Here is a 14,619-nt window from a genome sequence, read left to right on the forward strand (position 1 = left end):
AACCTCGTTCAGTAGATGCAAGTGGTGCCCATGGTGGAGAAAAGGCAAAGGGGGAGAGCAATGTTGAGGTGCCTCGTGAGAGGCCCTGGCTCCGTCCCCTCGGGGTGTGGGTGCTGGGCTGGGGAGGGAGAGCTGGGGGTGGCACTCCCTGATGCAGGGATGCAGAAAGAGAGGCTCCAGAGTGCATTGGTTGGCAATGGCTTTGGGAGTTTCCTTTGTTTCTACTGCAATGCTGCAGCCCCAGGATGGTCACTCCTTCGGAGATGCTAACAAAGTGAGAGAGACCATTTCCTGGCAATGTCAGACCTCCTGGGAGATTGCCAGTCGTGCACAGGACACACTAACGTGCAGAATTGTTCCTGCAGGTGTGGATGGCAGGAGAAACTCAAATGCTGTGGATCCCAATGTTTTCCAGAAATACTGCATAGAAGGCGCCGTGGCAGTCTTGGGTTCCGTGCTGTTTGGGATGGCATTGTGTGGTGTGATCTGTCTGTGGAGGAAGAGGAAACAGTGAGTTGTTGGCAGGTTTTTTTGGCCAAACTTCTGTATGAGATGGCTGCTGTTGGTCATGAAGCATTTCGAGTATTCTGGAGTGGTGAGTTACTTATTGGCTAGACTCGACTGAGGTTTCTGCTGTAAGATGCTTTAAGTGGCCTCTCCATTCATGGGCATTCTTTTCTGAAAGCCCTTCTTACTGTGGCAAGTGTTGGTTACAAGTGACCCTGCCTCGACAAGAGCCGACCCAGCGACAGACGTAGGCAGAGCAAGGTCAGAAAGTGAAAACAACAGGGGATGCTGTTGCCATAGAAAGTGAGAACTGCAATAGTGACATCTCCCTACCAGTGAACCCCGCAGCAGAAATCACTCTGTTAGGTGATGCCATCAATCCCAGATGTTCACCGCAGCCAAGGTGTCCCAGCAACGCAGACCGTGGTGACGAACCTTCCCAGCTCTGTGCCTTGCTTTGGAGAAAGAGTCGGTCTGTCCCACCTGCAGCCCAACACTGCCAGCGTGCGCGTTCTCAGCACAGGCAGGGCTTTTGTCTGTGCAGGGTACGTATCCCTTTGGGTAGGTCTTGTGAAGAGAGGATGGAGAGCACCTCAGCGAGCAGTGAGCCGAGGCTGTCCCCTTGCCTGGTCAGGGATGGGCATGGAGGCGAGCGCTGGTCCCTGCCAGGCACGCTGAGAAAGGCGACCAGGAGGCTCTGCTGGCCCTGCAGTGCCGTGCCCGGCTTTGGTCCCCTCGGCCTGCCGGGGTCAGGTCTCCTTCCCGGCACATGCAGAGCAGGCAGGTCAGGATGGTCAGGGCCGAGAGGAGACGAGCCATGGGCAGGCGAGCAGAGCCCCAGCCGAGGGGTGCGGGGCGCCCCGTTTTCTGCACAAAGCTCTCCGTGCCCACAGCTGCCACGTGCAGCCAGGTGCCCAAACCCCACAGGGCGCCCAGCGCTGCCCCGCACCCTGGCACCCACGTGGCACCGCAGCTGCAGTGGGGCCTCAGCAGCCTCCTCTCTTCACAGGCGCCTCTCCGCAGCTTCGTGAGCCCGGCCTGACACCAGCAGCCGCCCCACGCGCCCAGACAGCTGTCCTGCATGTCCCAGAACCCCTGAGAGCCGGACCCGATGCCAGCAGCCACCACCTGTGCCTGGAAATCCAGCCCACCTGCCACGGAGCACCAAGGATCCAGCCCCTGCCAGCCCCCACCAGTGTGTGTCCTAAAAAAGGCTATTGTTAATAAAAGACAGGTTTGGACCCTGTAAATCAGGCTTGGGACCTTCATAATCAGAACTGGGGACTTAAAAATGATGCCCTGCACCCTGTAAATGCATTCTTGAACCTTAAAAGTATGGCTTGGAAATAGTGCAAATGAGGGTGTGGACCCTGAAAATGAGGGTTTGGACCATCAAAAAGAGCGTTTCAATCCTAGAATCAAAGCTTTGTACTCTAAAAATGAAGCTTTGGGCCCTAAAAATGAGGCTGTGAGCCCTAAAAGAGGGGTTTGGACTCTAAAAATGAGGGTTTGGACACTCCAGATGTGGCTTGGGCCCTCAAAACGACTGGCTGGATCCTCAAAATGCCACCTTGGAGCCTGAAATTGAGGCTCTCGAAAGCCAAAATGAAGCTTTGAAGTCTATAAAGAAGACTACGCAAACTACAATGGAGCCTTTGGACCACTAACACGAAGCTTTGAAGTCAAAATGACGCTCTGGGAGCAAAACTAAGAGTTTAGAAAGTAAAAACGAGCCGTTGGACCCTCTAAATGTAGCTTTGGACCCTGAAAAGAGGCTTGCTGCCCTAAAAGTGAGGGTGTAAACCGTAAAAAGGAAACTGTGGGCCCCCCCAAAAGGCTATGGATAATAAAAGACAGGTTTGGAACAAAAAAAATGAGGATTTTGGCCCTCAGAGGGACTCTTTGGGCAGTAAAAAGAATGGGCCGGATGCTACAAATGACACTCGGGACCCTGCAAACGAGGGGAACACGTTATGTTCCTCTCTGGCCCCAAGAGCTGAAGCTTTGATCCTGAATATAGGGCTTTGGGCACCCCAGTGAAGGCTTTGAGCTGTCAAAGGGGGCTTTGGAGCCTCTAAAGGAGAGTTTGGACCCTCCAAAGGAGGATTTGGGCCTTCAAAAGGGGGCTTGGGAAAGGAAATGGAGGTTTTGAACCCTGAAATGAGGCTTGGTGCCCTAAAATGATGCTTTGGTACCAAAACCTAAGGCTTTTCACCCTAAAAATGGGGTTTTGGAGGCTCAAAATGAGGCTTTGGACATGAAACAAATGAGGCTTTGTAGCGTAAATGAGGAGTTTGGACCCTCAAATGAGGCTTTGGGCCCACCAAATGAGTATTTGGGCTGTCAAAATGAGGCTTTGGTCCATCCAAATTGCAGACTGGATCCTAAAAATGAGGCTATGGTTCCTGAAAGCGAGGCTTCGGTCCCTGAAAAGGAGGCTTTAGAAGCTAAAACTGAGGGTTTGAGCCCCAAAACTGAGCCTTTGGACCCTCTAAATAAGGGTTTGGACTCTAAGAATCAGGCTTTGGACCTTCAAAATCAGAACTGGGGACTTAAAAATGACACTGTGGGCCCTTGAAAGGAGTCCTTGAATCTTAAAAGCGGGGCTTGGAAATTGTAAGTGAGGGTTTAGACCCTGAAAATGAGGGCTTGGACCATCAAAAGGAGGCTTTCAAGCCTAGAATCAAAGCTTTGGACTCTAAAAATGAAGCTTTGACCTGAAGAGAGGGGTTTGAACCCTAAAAACGAGGGTTTGGGCACTCAAGATGTGACTTGGGCCCTCAAAACAGCTGGCGGCATCCTGAAACTGAGCCTTTGGAGCCTGAAATGGAGGCTTTGGAAAGTCAAAATGAGGCTTTGGTATCTAAAAAGGGGACTTTGCAAACTGAAAGGGAGCCTTTGGATCATAAAAATGTGGCTTTGAAACCTAAAAAGAGACTTCAGAGACTAAAATGAGCCTTTGATCCCTAATAGTGAGGCTTTGGGCCATAGAAATGAGGCTTTGGATTCTAAGGTGAAAATTGGAACCTTAAAAATGAGGCTTTGGGGTTTAAAATGAGCATTTGGACCATAAAAGGAGTAGTAGGATCCTGAAAAGGAGGCTTTGGGCCCTGAAAAGGAGACTTTGGGCTCTGTAATCAGTTGTGGACCTTAAAACTGTCCCTGCTCATGAAGTTCAGGGCAGTTTATGGAGTTATTCATCTGAATGATTCGAGACATGTGCCATAGGGAGAACTCCGTCTCTCTCTTCTCCTTCTGCTGTGTTTACGAGATCTCCACTGACGTGGAGATATTGGCCGTTGCCTCATGTTCAGCCCCACGTTGCCTTACAGCATTCAGGGAACCTGCTCACTTTCATGTTCAAATCCAGGCCCACGGAGCTCCATGAGGTGCCAGGGCTACACGAGGTGCCAGGAAACAACGTTCTTTATCCTTTGTGCAGTCCAACAGAAACAACGTTCCCATGAGAACTTGTTGCTGCGCTGTTAGGGGCAGGCAAAGCCAGGCAGGTGGCCTGATGGCCAGTGGAGAGTGGGAGCTGGCTGCAGGCTCCTCGGTGGCAATGAGCTGCTGAGGTTGTCCTGCGGCGCAGGGACCTGTGCAGCACAGCACAGGCGTGAAGACCACACTGTCCATGCAGCCCAGCCCAGCCCAGCAGGAGCTGCTCAGGTTCCCGTGAGAAGGCTGTCCTCCAGCCTGGTGCCCCAGCTGAGGTGCTGCGGCCCATGTGTGCACTGCCAGGAAGAGCTGTAGGCCCATGGCTTGTCACACAACTGCCACCCTTTTTGATTAAATGAGTAGAATAGCATAGCATAAACCAGAGCAGAGCAGGATAGTTTAGTTTTAGGGGACCTACAATGATCATCTAACCTGACTGCCTGACCAATTCAGGCCTGACCAAAAGTTAAAGCAAGTTATTAAGGGCATTGTCCAAATGCCTCTTAAGCACTGACAGGCTTGGGGCATCGACCACCTCTCTAGGAAGCAGGGTTTGACCACCCTCTCGGTAAAGACATGTTTCCTGATATCCAGTTTACACCTCCTCTGGTGCAGCTTTAAGCCATTCCCATTCATCCTATCACTGGATGCCAGGGAGAAGAGATCAGCACCTCCCTCTCCACGTCCCCTCCTCAGGCAGCTGGAGAGAGCCATGAGGTCGCCCCTCAGCCTCCTTCTCTCCAAACTAGACAAGCCCAAAGCCCTTAGCTGCTCCTCAGAGGACATGCCTTCCCGCCCTGTCACCAGCTTTGGTGCCCTCCTCTGGATGCATTCCAGGACCTGAACACCCTTCTCCAATGGCGGGGCCCAGCACCGCACACAGTATTCCAGATGAGGCCGCACTAACGCTGAATACAGCGGGATAATCCCCTCTCCTGACCGGCTGGTTTTGCTGTGTTTGATGCACCCCAGAACACGGTTTGCCCTCCTGGCTGCCAGGGCACACTGCTGACTGCTGTTGAGCCTGCTGTCCACCAGCACCCCCAGATCCCTTTCTGCAGGGCTGCTCTCCAGCCACTCCTCTCCCAATTTATACTCGTGCCCGCTGTTACTCCATCCTGGGTGCAGAATCTGGCATTTTGACTTGTCGAATTTCATCCCATTAATCATAGCCCAATGCTCCAATCTATCTAGATCCCTCTGCAAGGCCTCTTGTCCCTTGAGAGAGTCGACAGTACCTCCCAGTTTGGTATCATCAGCAAACTTGCTAATGGTGCATTCGACTCCTGCATGCAGATCATCGATAAGCATATTGAACAGAACTGGCACTAAGATTGAGCCCTGAGGAACACCGCTGGGGACCGGTCGCCAGCCAGATGCAGCCCCATTCACTGCGACCCTTTGAGCTCTGCCCTTCAGCCAGTTCTTCACCCAGCGCCCTGTGAACCCGCTCATCCCCCAGTGGACAACTTGTCCAGAAGAATGCTGTGAGGGACAGTACCAAAAGCCTTACTAAAATGCAGGAAAACTACACCCACCACCTTCCCTTCATCCACTGGGATGGTGACCTTATCCCAGAAGAATATCAAATTAGTTAAACAGGACTTTTATTTAACATGGGTTCACAAAGGGGAAGGGAAAGTCCAGAGGTCCCTTCCAACCTCAGCATTTCTGTGATTCTGTGAGTAGAAAGGAGAAAGGAGAAAACTCCTGTGCGTTTGTGGCAGGCATGGGAGGGAGCTGAGGTCCCTTCCAGCCCCAGGACTACAAACCCAGCATGAGATGCCTCCACTGACTCAGCTGATTGCCTTCCCTCAGCATGGCTAAAGGAGATGCCTCCCTGGCAGTGTCCGGGTGTCCTGTCTCATGATGGGCCAAGGAAGGGGGATTCTCAGACCTAACTGTGTCTCGGAGAGGAGAAAGGCCACTGCTGCAAAGAAACGTCTCTGCAGAGGTGAGACAGGCAACAGCGGTGATTCCTTCAGTCTCTTCCCAAGCAGGTTCCTGGAGAGCCCCAGGGACCCCTGGAGGGAGCGCCGAGTGGGGTGGGGGCAGAGACAGTGACGTCTTGGGCAGGTCCCCTCCTCCGGGGCTGAGACAGGCTCCTGGGGTGGAGGGAGCTCCTGGTAAGCAGGCAGCAGTGCAGAGACAGCTCTGCCGAGGAGCAACTCCTCTGCCAAGCGCAGCAGGGCTCTGGGCAAGGGAGTAGGGCAGAGCGCGATTAAAGGCAGGCTGGAGTGGGAGGAGAGAGGGGAGCTGCAAGGGAAGAAACCTTTGCAGCCCTTGCCACGGTAAGTCTCTTGGTGCAGGGCAATGCAGCTGCCGTTGCGGGAAGGGTCTCCGAAAGCGTTCATAGGCTCCAGCCTGCAGGGTCTGTCAGGAGGCCTCCCAGCCCAGGGGCTCATGTTAGACCAGGGGGAAGGGGTGAAGGCAGGGGGTGCAGCCAGAGCTGCCCAGGGCATTTCAGAGGGGACTTTTGCAGAGGAAGAGCAAGGCAGGGGATACCTTACAGCTAAAGAGCTTTCCTGAGGCTGTGCTTTCAGTTTCCTGCTGTTTCAGGACAAAGGGGAAAAGGCGCTGCTGCGTTTGGCGAGGGAGCCTGAGAGTCCTGAGCTGCCACCCTGAGAGATCAGGAGGTCTGGTAGGAGGCAAGGCAACTGCTTGCATCCACTCCTCTCCCTCCAGAGAGCACCAGCATCACCTTTGCTGGCCTCAGCAGGGTTTCTCTGACCTGCTCCTTCCTGCCTGCAAGCGGGGAGTACCTCTAGAGAGTGCCTGGAGCTGGGAGGTTTCTTGAGGTCAGAGCTGAGCAGACAGGAGTGGGTGATGGGGTCTGTGATCCCTGACAGGGAAAAACTGGAGGGCAGAGCAACAGTTCCCGGCAGGGGTAGCTCCAGGCAGCAGAGACATGGGCAGAGAGCTCTAGGAACCTCCAACCCCAAATGGCATGGGAGGGAGAAGTTGGGAAGCTCCCTGTCATCCCTCCAATGCAGACACCTGCCTCTGCACAAGACCCCTGCTCTCGTCTCCCACCCAGCACAGCCTCTGCCCTCAAGGCTGTGTGGTCCCGGGCAGGAGTTGCCTCCTGTGCAGCCAGAGCTCTGGCACAGCAGAGGGGCATCTCTCCTGACACGTGGCCGCTTCCCTCTGCAGGGCAAAGGGGCTGCGAGCGACTGCCCGGGGCTTTTGCTAACTGGCAGGTGCTGTGCTCTGCTGGGTAAGGAGAAGGCTTTCCTGAGTGCCCAGCTGCCTCTCCTCTCCTTGCTTCCCTTAGGAGGAGAGTCACAGAGTTCTGCTTTGGTCCTCCACCTGCTTGTGCTGCTCTTCTTCCTGCTCGTGGGGTCCCTGGCAGGAACGGTGGTGGTGTGGGGCAAGGGGTGGGGGTGTGGAGTGCCTGCTCTGGGCCTGGCCTGGAGGGTGCTGCCCTGGAGGTGTTTCCATGGGACCAAGGTGCCCAAGCCCTCTCTTCATTTGCCAGGCTCGAGACACTGCACTCAGTGCTTGGGCAATGAGACACTGCTTCCCCTAGCAGACAGCACCTTAAGACACCGGATTCTGCTGGACAGGGAGTCCTGCGGGGCTGTCAGCATCCCTCCAGAAGGGCACAGCTCTCCTGCAGGACCCTGGAGATGTCTGAGAGCCCCTGATCTGCCCATGCCAATCAGCATCCTTGCCCTGTCCTCTTCCTCATACTCTGCAGAGCTGTGCTGGAAAGGAGAGGTGTTTTGAACTCTGCACCTGGCACAGCACCCCTCTGCTCCCAGGACAGGCCAGTTTCTTTTGCAGAGCAACCTCTGGGTGCAGCCCTCCTGCAGCTGAGAGCAGTGCAAGGCCAGAGCAGCTGGGCACCAGGCTGATGGACAGAGCAGCCCTCCTGCGTGGGAGCACTGCCGGAGGTTTGCACTGAGAGCAATGGGGCAACAGGAGAATGTGACCCCTCCTAAGAACATTTCCCAAGTGGGATGGGGGGTGTCTGAACACTAAAACACAGTGTAACGGGACACATTTGCTGCACCTCATCTCCCACCTTCCTCTGGGGAAGAAAGCGTCCTTCTGGGCTTTTTGCCCTCCGCTCTAGTGCAGCACAGGGAACTCCTCCCCAGGAAGCCTCCCTCCAAACACCCTGGGCTGTTGCTGCCTCCATGGGTCATTGCTGGAAAGCAGGGCTGACCCTTCAGGAGCCCCTGGGGAGAGGGCACGGCTCTGCACAGCACACTCAGCCAGCACAAACCACAGCTGAAGCCTTTGAGCTGTGTTAGAGTCTCCCAGGAAGGAAAAGCACCCTTAGGTATTTCACAATGAATGAATGAAATTTGGCTCAGAGAAGCTTCTCTGAATTTTTCTCTTTTCTCTCCCTTGGCAGTTTCCATGCCCAGAAGCAGCAAATGTCCAATGGCAGCTCCACAAACGGGTTCCTCCTCCTGGCATTCGCAGACACACGGGAGCTGCAGCTCTTGCACTTCTGGCTCTTCCTGGCCATCTACCTGGCTGCCCTCCTGGGCAACGGCCTCATCATCACCGCCATAGCCTGTGACCACCACCTCCACACCCCCATGTACTTCTTCCTCCTCAACCTCTCCCTCCTTGACCTGGGCTCCATCTCCACCACTCTCCCCAAAGCCATGGCCAATTCCCTGTGGGACACCAGGGCCATCTCCTACTCGGGATGTGCTGCACAGGTCTTTTTCTTTCTCTTCTTCATTGGAGGAGAATATTGTCTTCTCACTGTCATGGCCTACGACCGCTATGTGGCCATCTGCAAACCCCTGCACTACGGGACCCTGCTGGGCAGCAGAGCTTGTGTCCACATGGCAGCAGCTGCCTGGGGCAGTGCTTTTCTCAATGCTCTCTTGCACACGGCCAATACATTTTCACTACCCCTCTGCCAAGGCAATGTCCTGGAGCAGTTCTTCTGTGAAATCCCCCAGATCCTCAAGCTCTCCTGCTCAGATGCCTACCTCAAGGAAGTGGGCCTTATTGTAGTTAGTGCCTGTTTATTTTTGGGGTGTTTTGTTTTCCTTGTGGTGTCCTATGTGCAGATCTTCAGGGCTGTGCTGAGGATCCCCTCTGAGCAGGGACGCCACAAAGCCTTTTCCACATGCTTCCCTCACCTGGCCACGGTCTCCCTGTTTGTTAGCACTGTAATGTTTGCCTACTTGAAGCCCCCCTCAGTGTCCTCCGTATTTCTAGATCTCGTGGTTTCTGTTTTGTACTCGGTGGTGCCTGCAGCAGTGAACCCCCTCATCTACAGCATGAGGAACCAGGAGCTCAAGGATGCCGTATGGAAACGGAGCCAATGGCCACTGTTTCATTGACAATAACCTGCCTTCCCTTCTCTGCACATTTCCCATTTCTCACGTTTTTCTTAGGCTGCATTTCTGCTTTTTTCTCTTGTGGTAATCCTGCTTATAGATAATTTTCTAGGCTTATACTACTTGTCTTAGGCTTGATCCCCTCGTATATGACTCTTGCACAACGCTGTGCCAGATGTGGCATGGCCAATAGCAGCTCTTCAATAAAACAGAATCTCCCAGGTCCAGTGCCTGAAGGATGGGCTCTTCCTCCAAAGCTGCTGCAAAGAAAATGTCCAAGGAATTGGTGTTTTAAAGAGTCTGTTCTCCTTTTGTTCTCAGTATTTTGGGAGTTAAGTTCAGGGTGGCACTGAGTTCCACTGGACCAAATGCTCTGGTTTTAAAGGCTCTCTCCTTAATATCCAGTGGCAGGGCAGATGGTCTCCATGAGCTCCCATTCTCTCCTCAGGTTTCTTCATGTATGACAGGAGTGATGGCATATACCAGACTGCCTGGAAATGAATTTGGAGGGGTGAGGAGAGGAGAGGATGGGGACTCACCACATGCCCTGGGGTTGGAATGAATGGAGGCTCAGAAGGTGAAACACCCTCAAAGATGAAAGCCCCCAAAAGTACAGCACTAAATTCAGATATGCACAAACAAGGACTGTGCAATGGGAGTCAGTGGGAACCTAGGAGGCAGAGGGAAGGGAGAGTGGAGAGATGCAGGAGCCGCCTGAGAAGCCCCAGGACTCTCATGCTGTCCTGGGCAGTGGGGCTGCTGGGAGCACAGGGGGGAAAATTCAGTCAGGATTGGGCATCACCTACAATATAAATTCAGGAGAGCCAGAGAGTGCCTGGCCTCTGTTTCCTCATGCCCTTGGGGCCAGCACCAGCCCTGGGGCTGATGCAGAGCCTGAACCTTGCCCCTCTCTGCCGCCAGGAGCTGCTGTGCCCTTCAGAGGGGCACAAACAAAGACTGTGCAATGGGAGTCAGTGGGGACCCAGCAGGCAGAGGGAAGCGAGACTGGAGAGATTCGGGAGCTGCCTGAGGAGGCCCAGGGCCACGACTGTCATGTTGTCCTGGGGAGTGGGGCTGGTGGGAGCAGAGGAGGGGGCAAATTCAGTCAGGATTGGGCATCACCCACAATATGGATTCAGGAGAGCCAGAGAGTGCCTGGCCTCTGTTTCCTCATGCCCTTGGGGCCAGCACCAGCCTTGGGGCTGATGCAGAGCCTGAACCCCCCTCTCTGCCCCCCAGGAGCTGCTGTGCCCTTCAGAGGGGCTGGGGCTGTGGGGTGAGTGCCCAGAGCTCTGCAGCACCCTGCGGTGGGCACTGCCGTGGGGCCAGCCCAGGCTGGGCTGCTCTGCTGGGCTGGGCTGGGGAGAGGGCAGGGGAGGTGCAGAGAGATGGCGAGGCCATCTCATCTCTCAGCATTTCCTCCTATGACAGATGCTGCAGTCCCTTAAAACAGCTTTATGGCCCTTTGCTGGACTTGCCTTCGTAGGTCAACAACTTTATTGTAGTGAGGAGCCCAGCACCGGACACAGCACTCCAGATGGGGCCTCGCCAGTGCTGAGTGGAGGGGAAGGGTCACCTCCCTCCATCTGCCAGCAAGGCTTTTCCTAATGCAGCCCAGGACGCTGTTGGCCTTTGCCGTGGGGATGCATTGCTGGCTCATCCTCAGCTGCTTCTCCCTTGGGATGCCAAGATCCTTCTCTGCAGAGCTGCTATCATCTGGCCAGTCAGCCCCCAACATGATGTCCACAGTGTGGCTGGATCACAGGCTGTCCTCCCCCAGGGACTTTCTCAGCAGCACCTTGTCCTTCTTGCAGATCAGCTCCACCTCTGGCACAGGCCCCACGGTGCTGCAGAGTCACCTGGCACAGCAAAGCCCTCTCCTGCCAGGGCTGCACGGCCCAGGCCTCTTGCTCTCTGCCCTTGGGGACTGCAGCTTTTGCTCTCCGTGGGGGAACCTCATCCATCATTATGGCACCACCTGCCACCCACTCCAGCATGCCTCTGCTGGGAAGCCAAGCCTTGCCACACACGGGCTCCCACCTCTGGGGACCAGGTTTCCATGTGACAAGTCTGCCCTTGGCCCTGGTGCCACATCTGAGGTGCTGCAGCCCAAATGGGCACCAAAGCCCACAGCCTGGGGCACAGAGAGCAGGAGCCCCGTGTGCCATCACGGAGCTGTGACATCAGTGGAATAAGAGCTGAGGTGGGGAACGACAGCTCCCATGGCTTTTGTGGTTGCTGGAGATACAGTGTCTTGAGGAGAGACTGAGAGGGGAGATGAGAAGTGGGGGATGCCTTGTGTGATGTGAGGGCAGCTCAGATATATGGAGGGTCTCTATGGGACATGTTACAGGTTAGATGGTGCCTTGTGTGTGGGTCAGCTTCTGAATGGGCCACCCACTCTTCTGCTCACCTGGGTCTAGTACTCCCAAAAGCGGAAGGGCTCGTCAAGGGTGTGAAGACCTGAAGGCTGCAGTGGCCATGAAATTGTGGTCTCCAGATCCCCAAGGACATGGGGAAGGAGAGGAGCAGAGAGCAGACCCTGCGCATCAGGGAATGAGAATTTGGCCTCCTGTGGGCACTGGCAGGTGGGATCCCATGGGGGCGTTGTCAGGGCCCTGAGAGCATCCATAGACCTTCACAGCCCTGACCAGCATTACCTGCGGCTTCCACCCCCACCTCTATCCATGGGCCCTGGACACCATTTATGCCCACTTTCACCCAGCTGGATCTATGCTGGAGGTGTATGGGTCTCCAGACACAGCGACAGACACAGCCTTGCCTGTCCATGGACCTTGTTGAGTCAGACTTGCAGACTCACTTCCCAGCTTGATTCTTTATGGGGCGTACAAGGGAATGACACCATGGCCCTCCAAGTGCCAGACCCCAGCTGATTCACAGAGGCCTACACTCTTTTTGCTGCCTTTCCTCCCATCCCTTGGTCAGGCTTTGGGAGGAGAGGAAGGCAAAGCAGGTGAGGTTTCTGGGTGCCAGTGACTGAAATGGGGGAGCAGATCCCTCACATGTGAAATGATCTAAAGGCTATGCTAGTTGAAAACTGTTATCTTCAGCTCCTTTCTTGGAGGCTTGAAATCTTCTACAGGAACCTGGAAGCTCTGAGATCCCTCCATCTCCCTCTCTTTTAGCAATGAAGTTGATGATAGTAGCCAAGTCTCCTGTTTTCAGCTGGATTAGAGTTAATTTTCTTCATAGTAGCTGGCAGAGTGCTGTGTTTTGGATTTACGATGAGAATAATGCTGAGAACACACTGACGTTTTAGCTGTGGCTAAGTAGTCCTTACGTTAGTCAAGGAGTTTTCAGCTTCCCATGCTCTGCCAGGTGCACAAGAAGCTGGGAGGGAGCACAGCCAGGACAGCTGAGCCAACCTGGCCAAAAGCCTGTTCCATACCATATGACGTCATGCTCAGTAAAGAAACTGGAGGGAGTCTGCTGGGGGGCAAAGATCGTTGCTGAGGGATGGGCTGGGCATCAGTCAGCGGGTGGTGAGCAATTGCATTGTGCATCACTTGTTTTGTATATTCTTTTATTTCTGTATTATTATTATCATCATCATCTTCATTATTATATTTTTATCTTCCTCTGCTGTCCTATTAAACTGTCTTTGTCTCAACCCACGGTTTTGGTATTTTTTTTTCCAATTCTCTCCCCTATCCCACTGCGGGGAGGGGAGTGAGCAAACAGCTGCGTGGTGTTTAGCTGCCTGCCCAGTTAAACCACAACAGCCCTTCTTCTCAACTGCTTTAGATATGTACTTCTGGATTGGGCATCATGCCCTATATTGCAAATACTGATTTAATTGACATTGCCCAAAGTGGCTACCATGGATGCAGACTGCTCCACTGCAGGTATTGCTATTCAGGCAGATCAGTGCTTTTGCTGTTGTTACTGTTGTTGTTGTTGCAGATACTGGTATTGTTGGGGAAATCACACAAACACTTGAAGGGTAATGGAAGGATTGCCATCTTAGTGGCCCTCCAGTGAAGTGGCTCCTCTTTGCCCATGTCTCACTGTCATTGCACAGGCTCTAAACCTGGGCAAGGATTCTGGATGCGGTGTAAAAAGTGCCGAGCAGAGGGGGAGAATCACTTCTTCTGGCTGTGGCCCTGCTCACACAGCCCAGGATCCTCTGCTGGCTCATGTTTTGCCTAAGGAAACTCAAGGACCACCAGAGCCTTCTCCACAGAGCTGCTGCCCAGCCACGCAGCCCCTGGCCTCTGTCGCTGCAGCCTGTAACTCCCCTGCTCAGCCCTTGGGCCTTTTTAGAAGATGTATGCAAGATTTGCCTTTGGCTTTCTCCAGTCATGATGACCTTCCAAAATGTAGCAGAGCAGCCCTGCTGTGACATCGGCCTGGTGTCTCAGCAGCCTTGGATTCATCCCATCTGGTCCAAGGGACTATGAAGGGCTGACCTTGCCTAAGTAACCCCTGACTTGATCTCCATCCACTGCTGCATTTCACCTGGGGTTCTGCCTCTTAGGCACACGGAACTGGGAGACCTTGCTGGTGAAGACAAAGGCCAAGAGTGCCTCACACCTATCTACGCCTACCTAACTCAATTCAGCAGTGGCCAGACGTTATCTTCATTTCTTCTTTAACTGTTCCTGAAGTGGTAACATTGTGCCCTTGAACTCCCTTGCAAGTGTCAACTCTACAGGAGCTCTGGCTTTCCTAAAACCAACCATATTTCTGAATTCCTCCTTTGTTTCAATCCTTGCATCCACCTCTCGTATGCTGCCTTTTTCCTATGCAGCTTCCCCCATGAGTCTGCTGGTTCCCCACGCTTCTGTCTTGAGATCTCTGCTTGTTCTTCTGACTCTTGGTCTGCACACTCTCGGAACTGAAAGACACTGTCCTTGCAGACCAGCTGTACTGAGCTCTGCTGCTCTTCTGAGCCGCTCCTAGGGGATCCCGCACTGAAAGTCACAAGACCAGGCCAAAGTCTGCTGCTCTGAGGGCTAGCATCTGCACTCTTCTGTTCTCCTTCCCCCTGGGAGGTGACACCCCACTCTTGCATGGTCACGACAGCCAAGGCTGACACTGGTTTTCACATCCATGGCCAGCTCTGCCTTCTTTGAGAGTAACAGATGCAGGTGAGTATCAGCATTTTTGGCCAATCTGGCAGTTGCGCTATGAAGACCTGTGTCCCAAGCTGTGTCCCAAGCCCCTCCAGAAACCTCCGGGACTGTTTGCATGCTGTTGTGGTCTCCTTCCAGTGAATGCCAGGGTAATGAAAGTCCACAGGGGAACTTCCATGGGTTCTTTGTCTCCCACCACATTGTCAGCCTTATCAGCCTCTCCTCTGACCCACACCCACAAGGGCTCACCCAGTTTGTTCATCCCA

The 14,619-nt window shown here is 53.9% G+C and overlaps 1 protein-coding gene across 1 annotated transcript; it reads left to right on the forward strand.

The window, feature by feature from the left end:
* Positions 1–8,330: 8,330 nt before the first annotated feature.
* Positions 8,331–9,260, forward strand: LOC309603190 (olfactory receptor 14J1-like; the record flags this gene model as incomplete). The annotated part of the gene is made up of 1 exon (XM_082338098.1): positions 8,331–9,260. One exon carries the CDS (start codon positions 8,331–8,333, stop codon positions 9,258–9,260), a length of 930 nt encoding a protein of 309 aa, XP_082194224.1.
* Positions 9,261–14,619: the final 5,359 nt, after the last annotated feature.

This window comes from Platalea leucorodia (genome assembly GCF_965183815.1).
Source record: "Platalea leucorodia genome assembly, contig: HAP1_HAP1_SCAFFOLD_24, whole genome shotgun sequence".
In the NCBI taxonomy this organism is placed as follows: Eukaryota; Metazoa; Chordata; class Aves; order Pelecaniformes; family Threskiornithidae; genus Platalea; species Platalea leucorodia.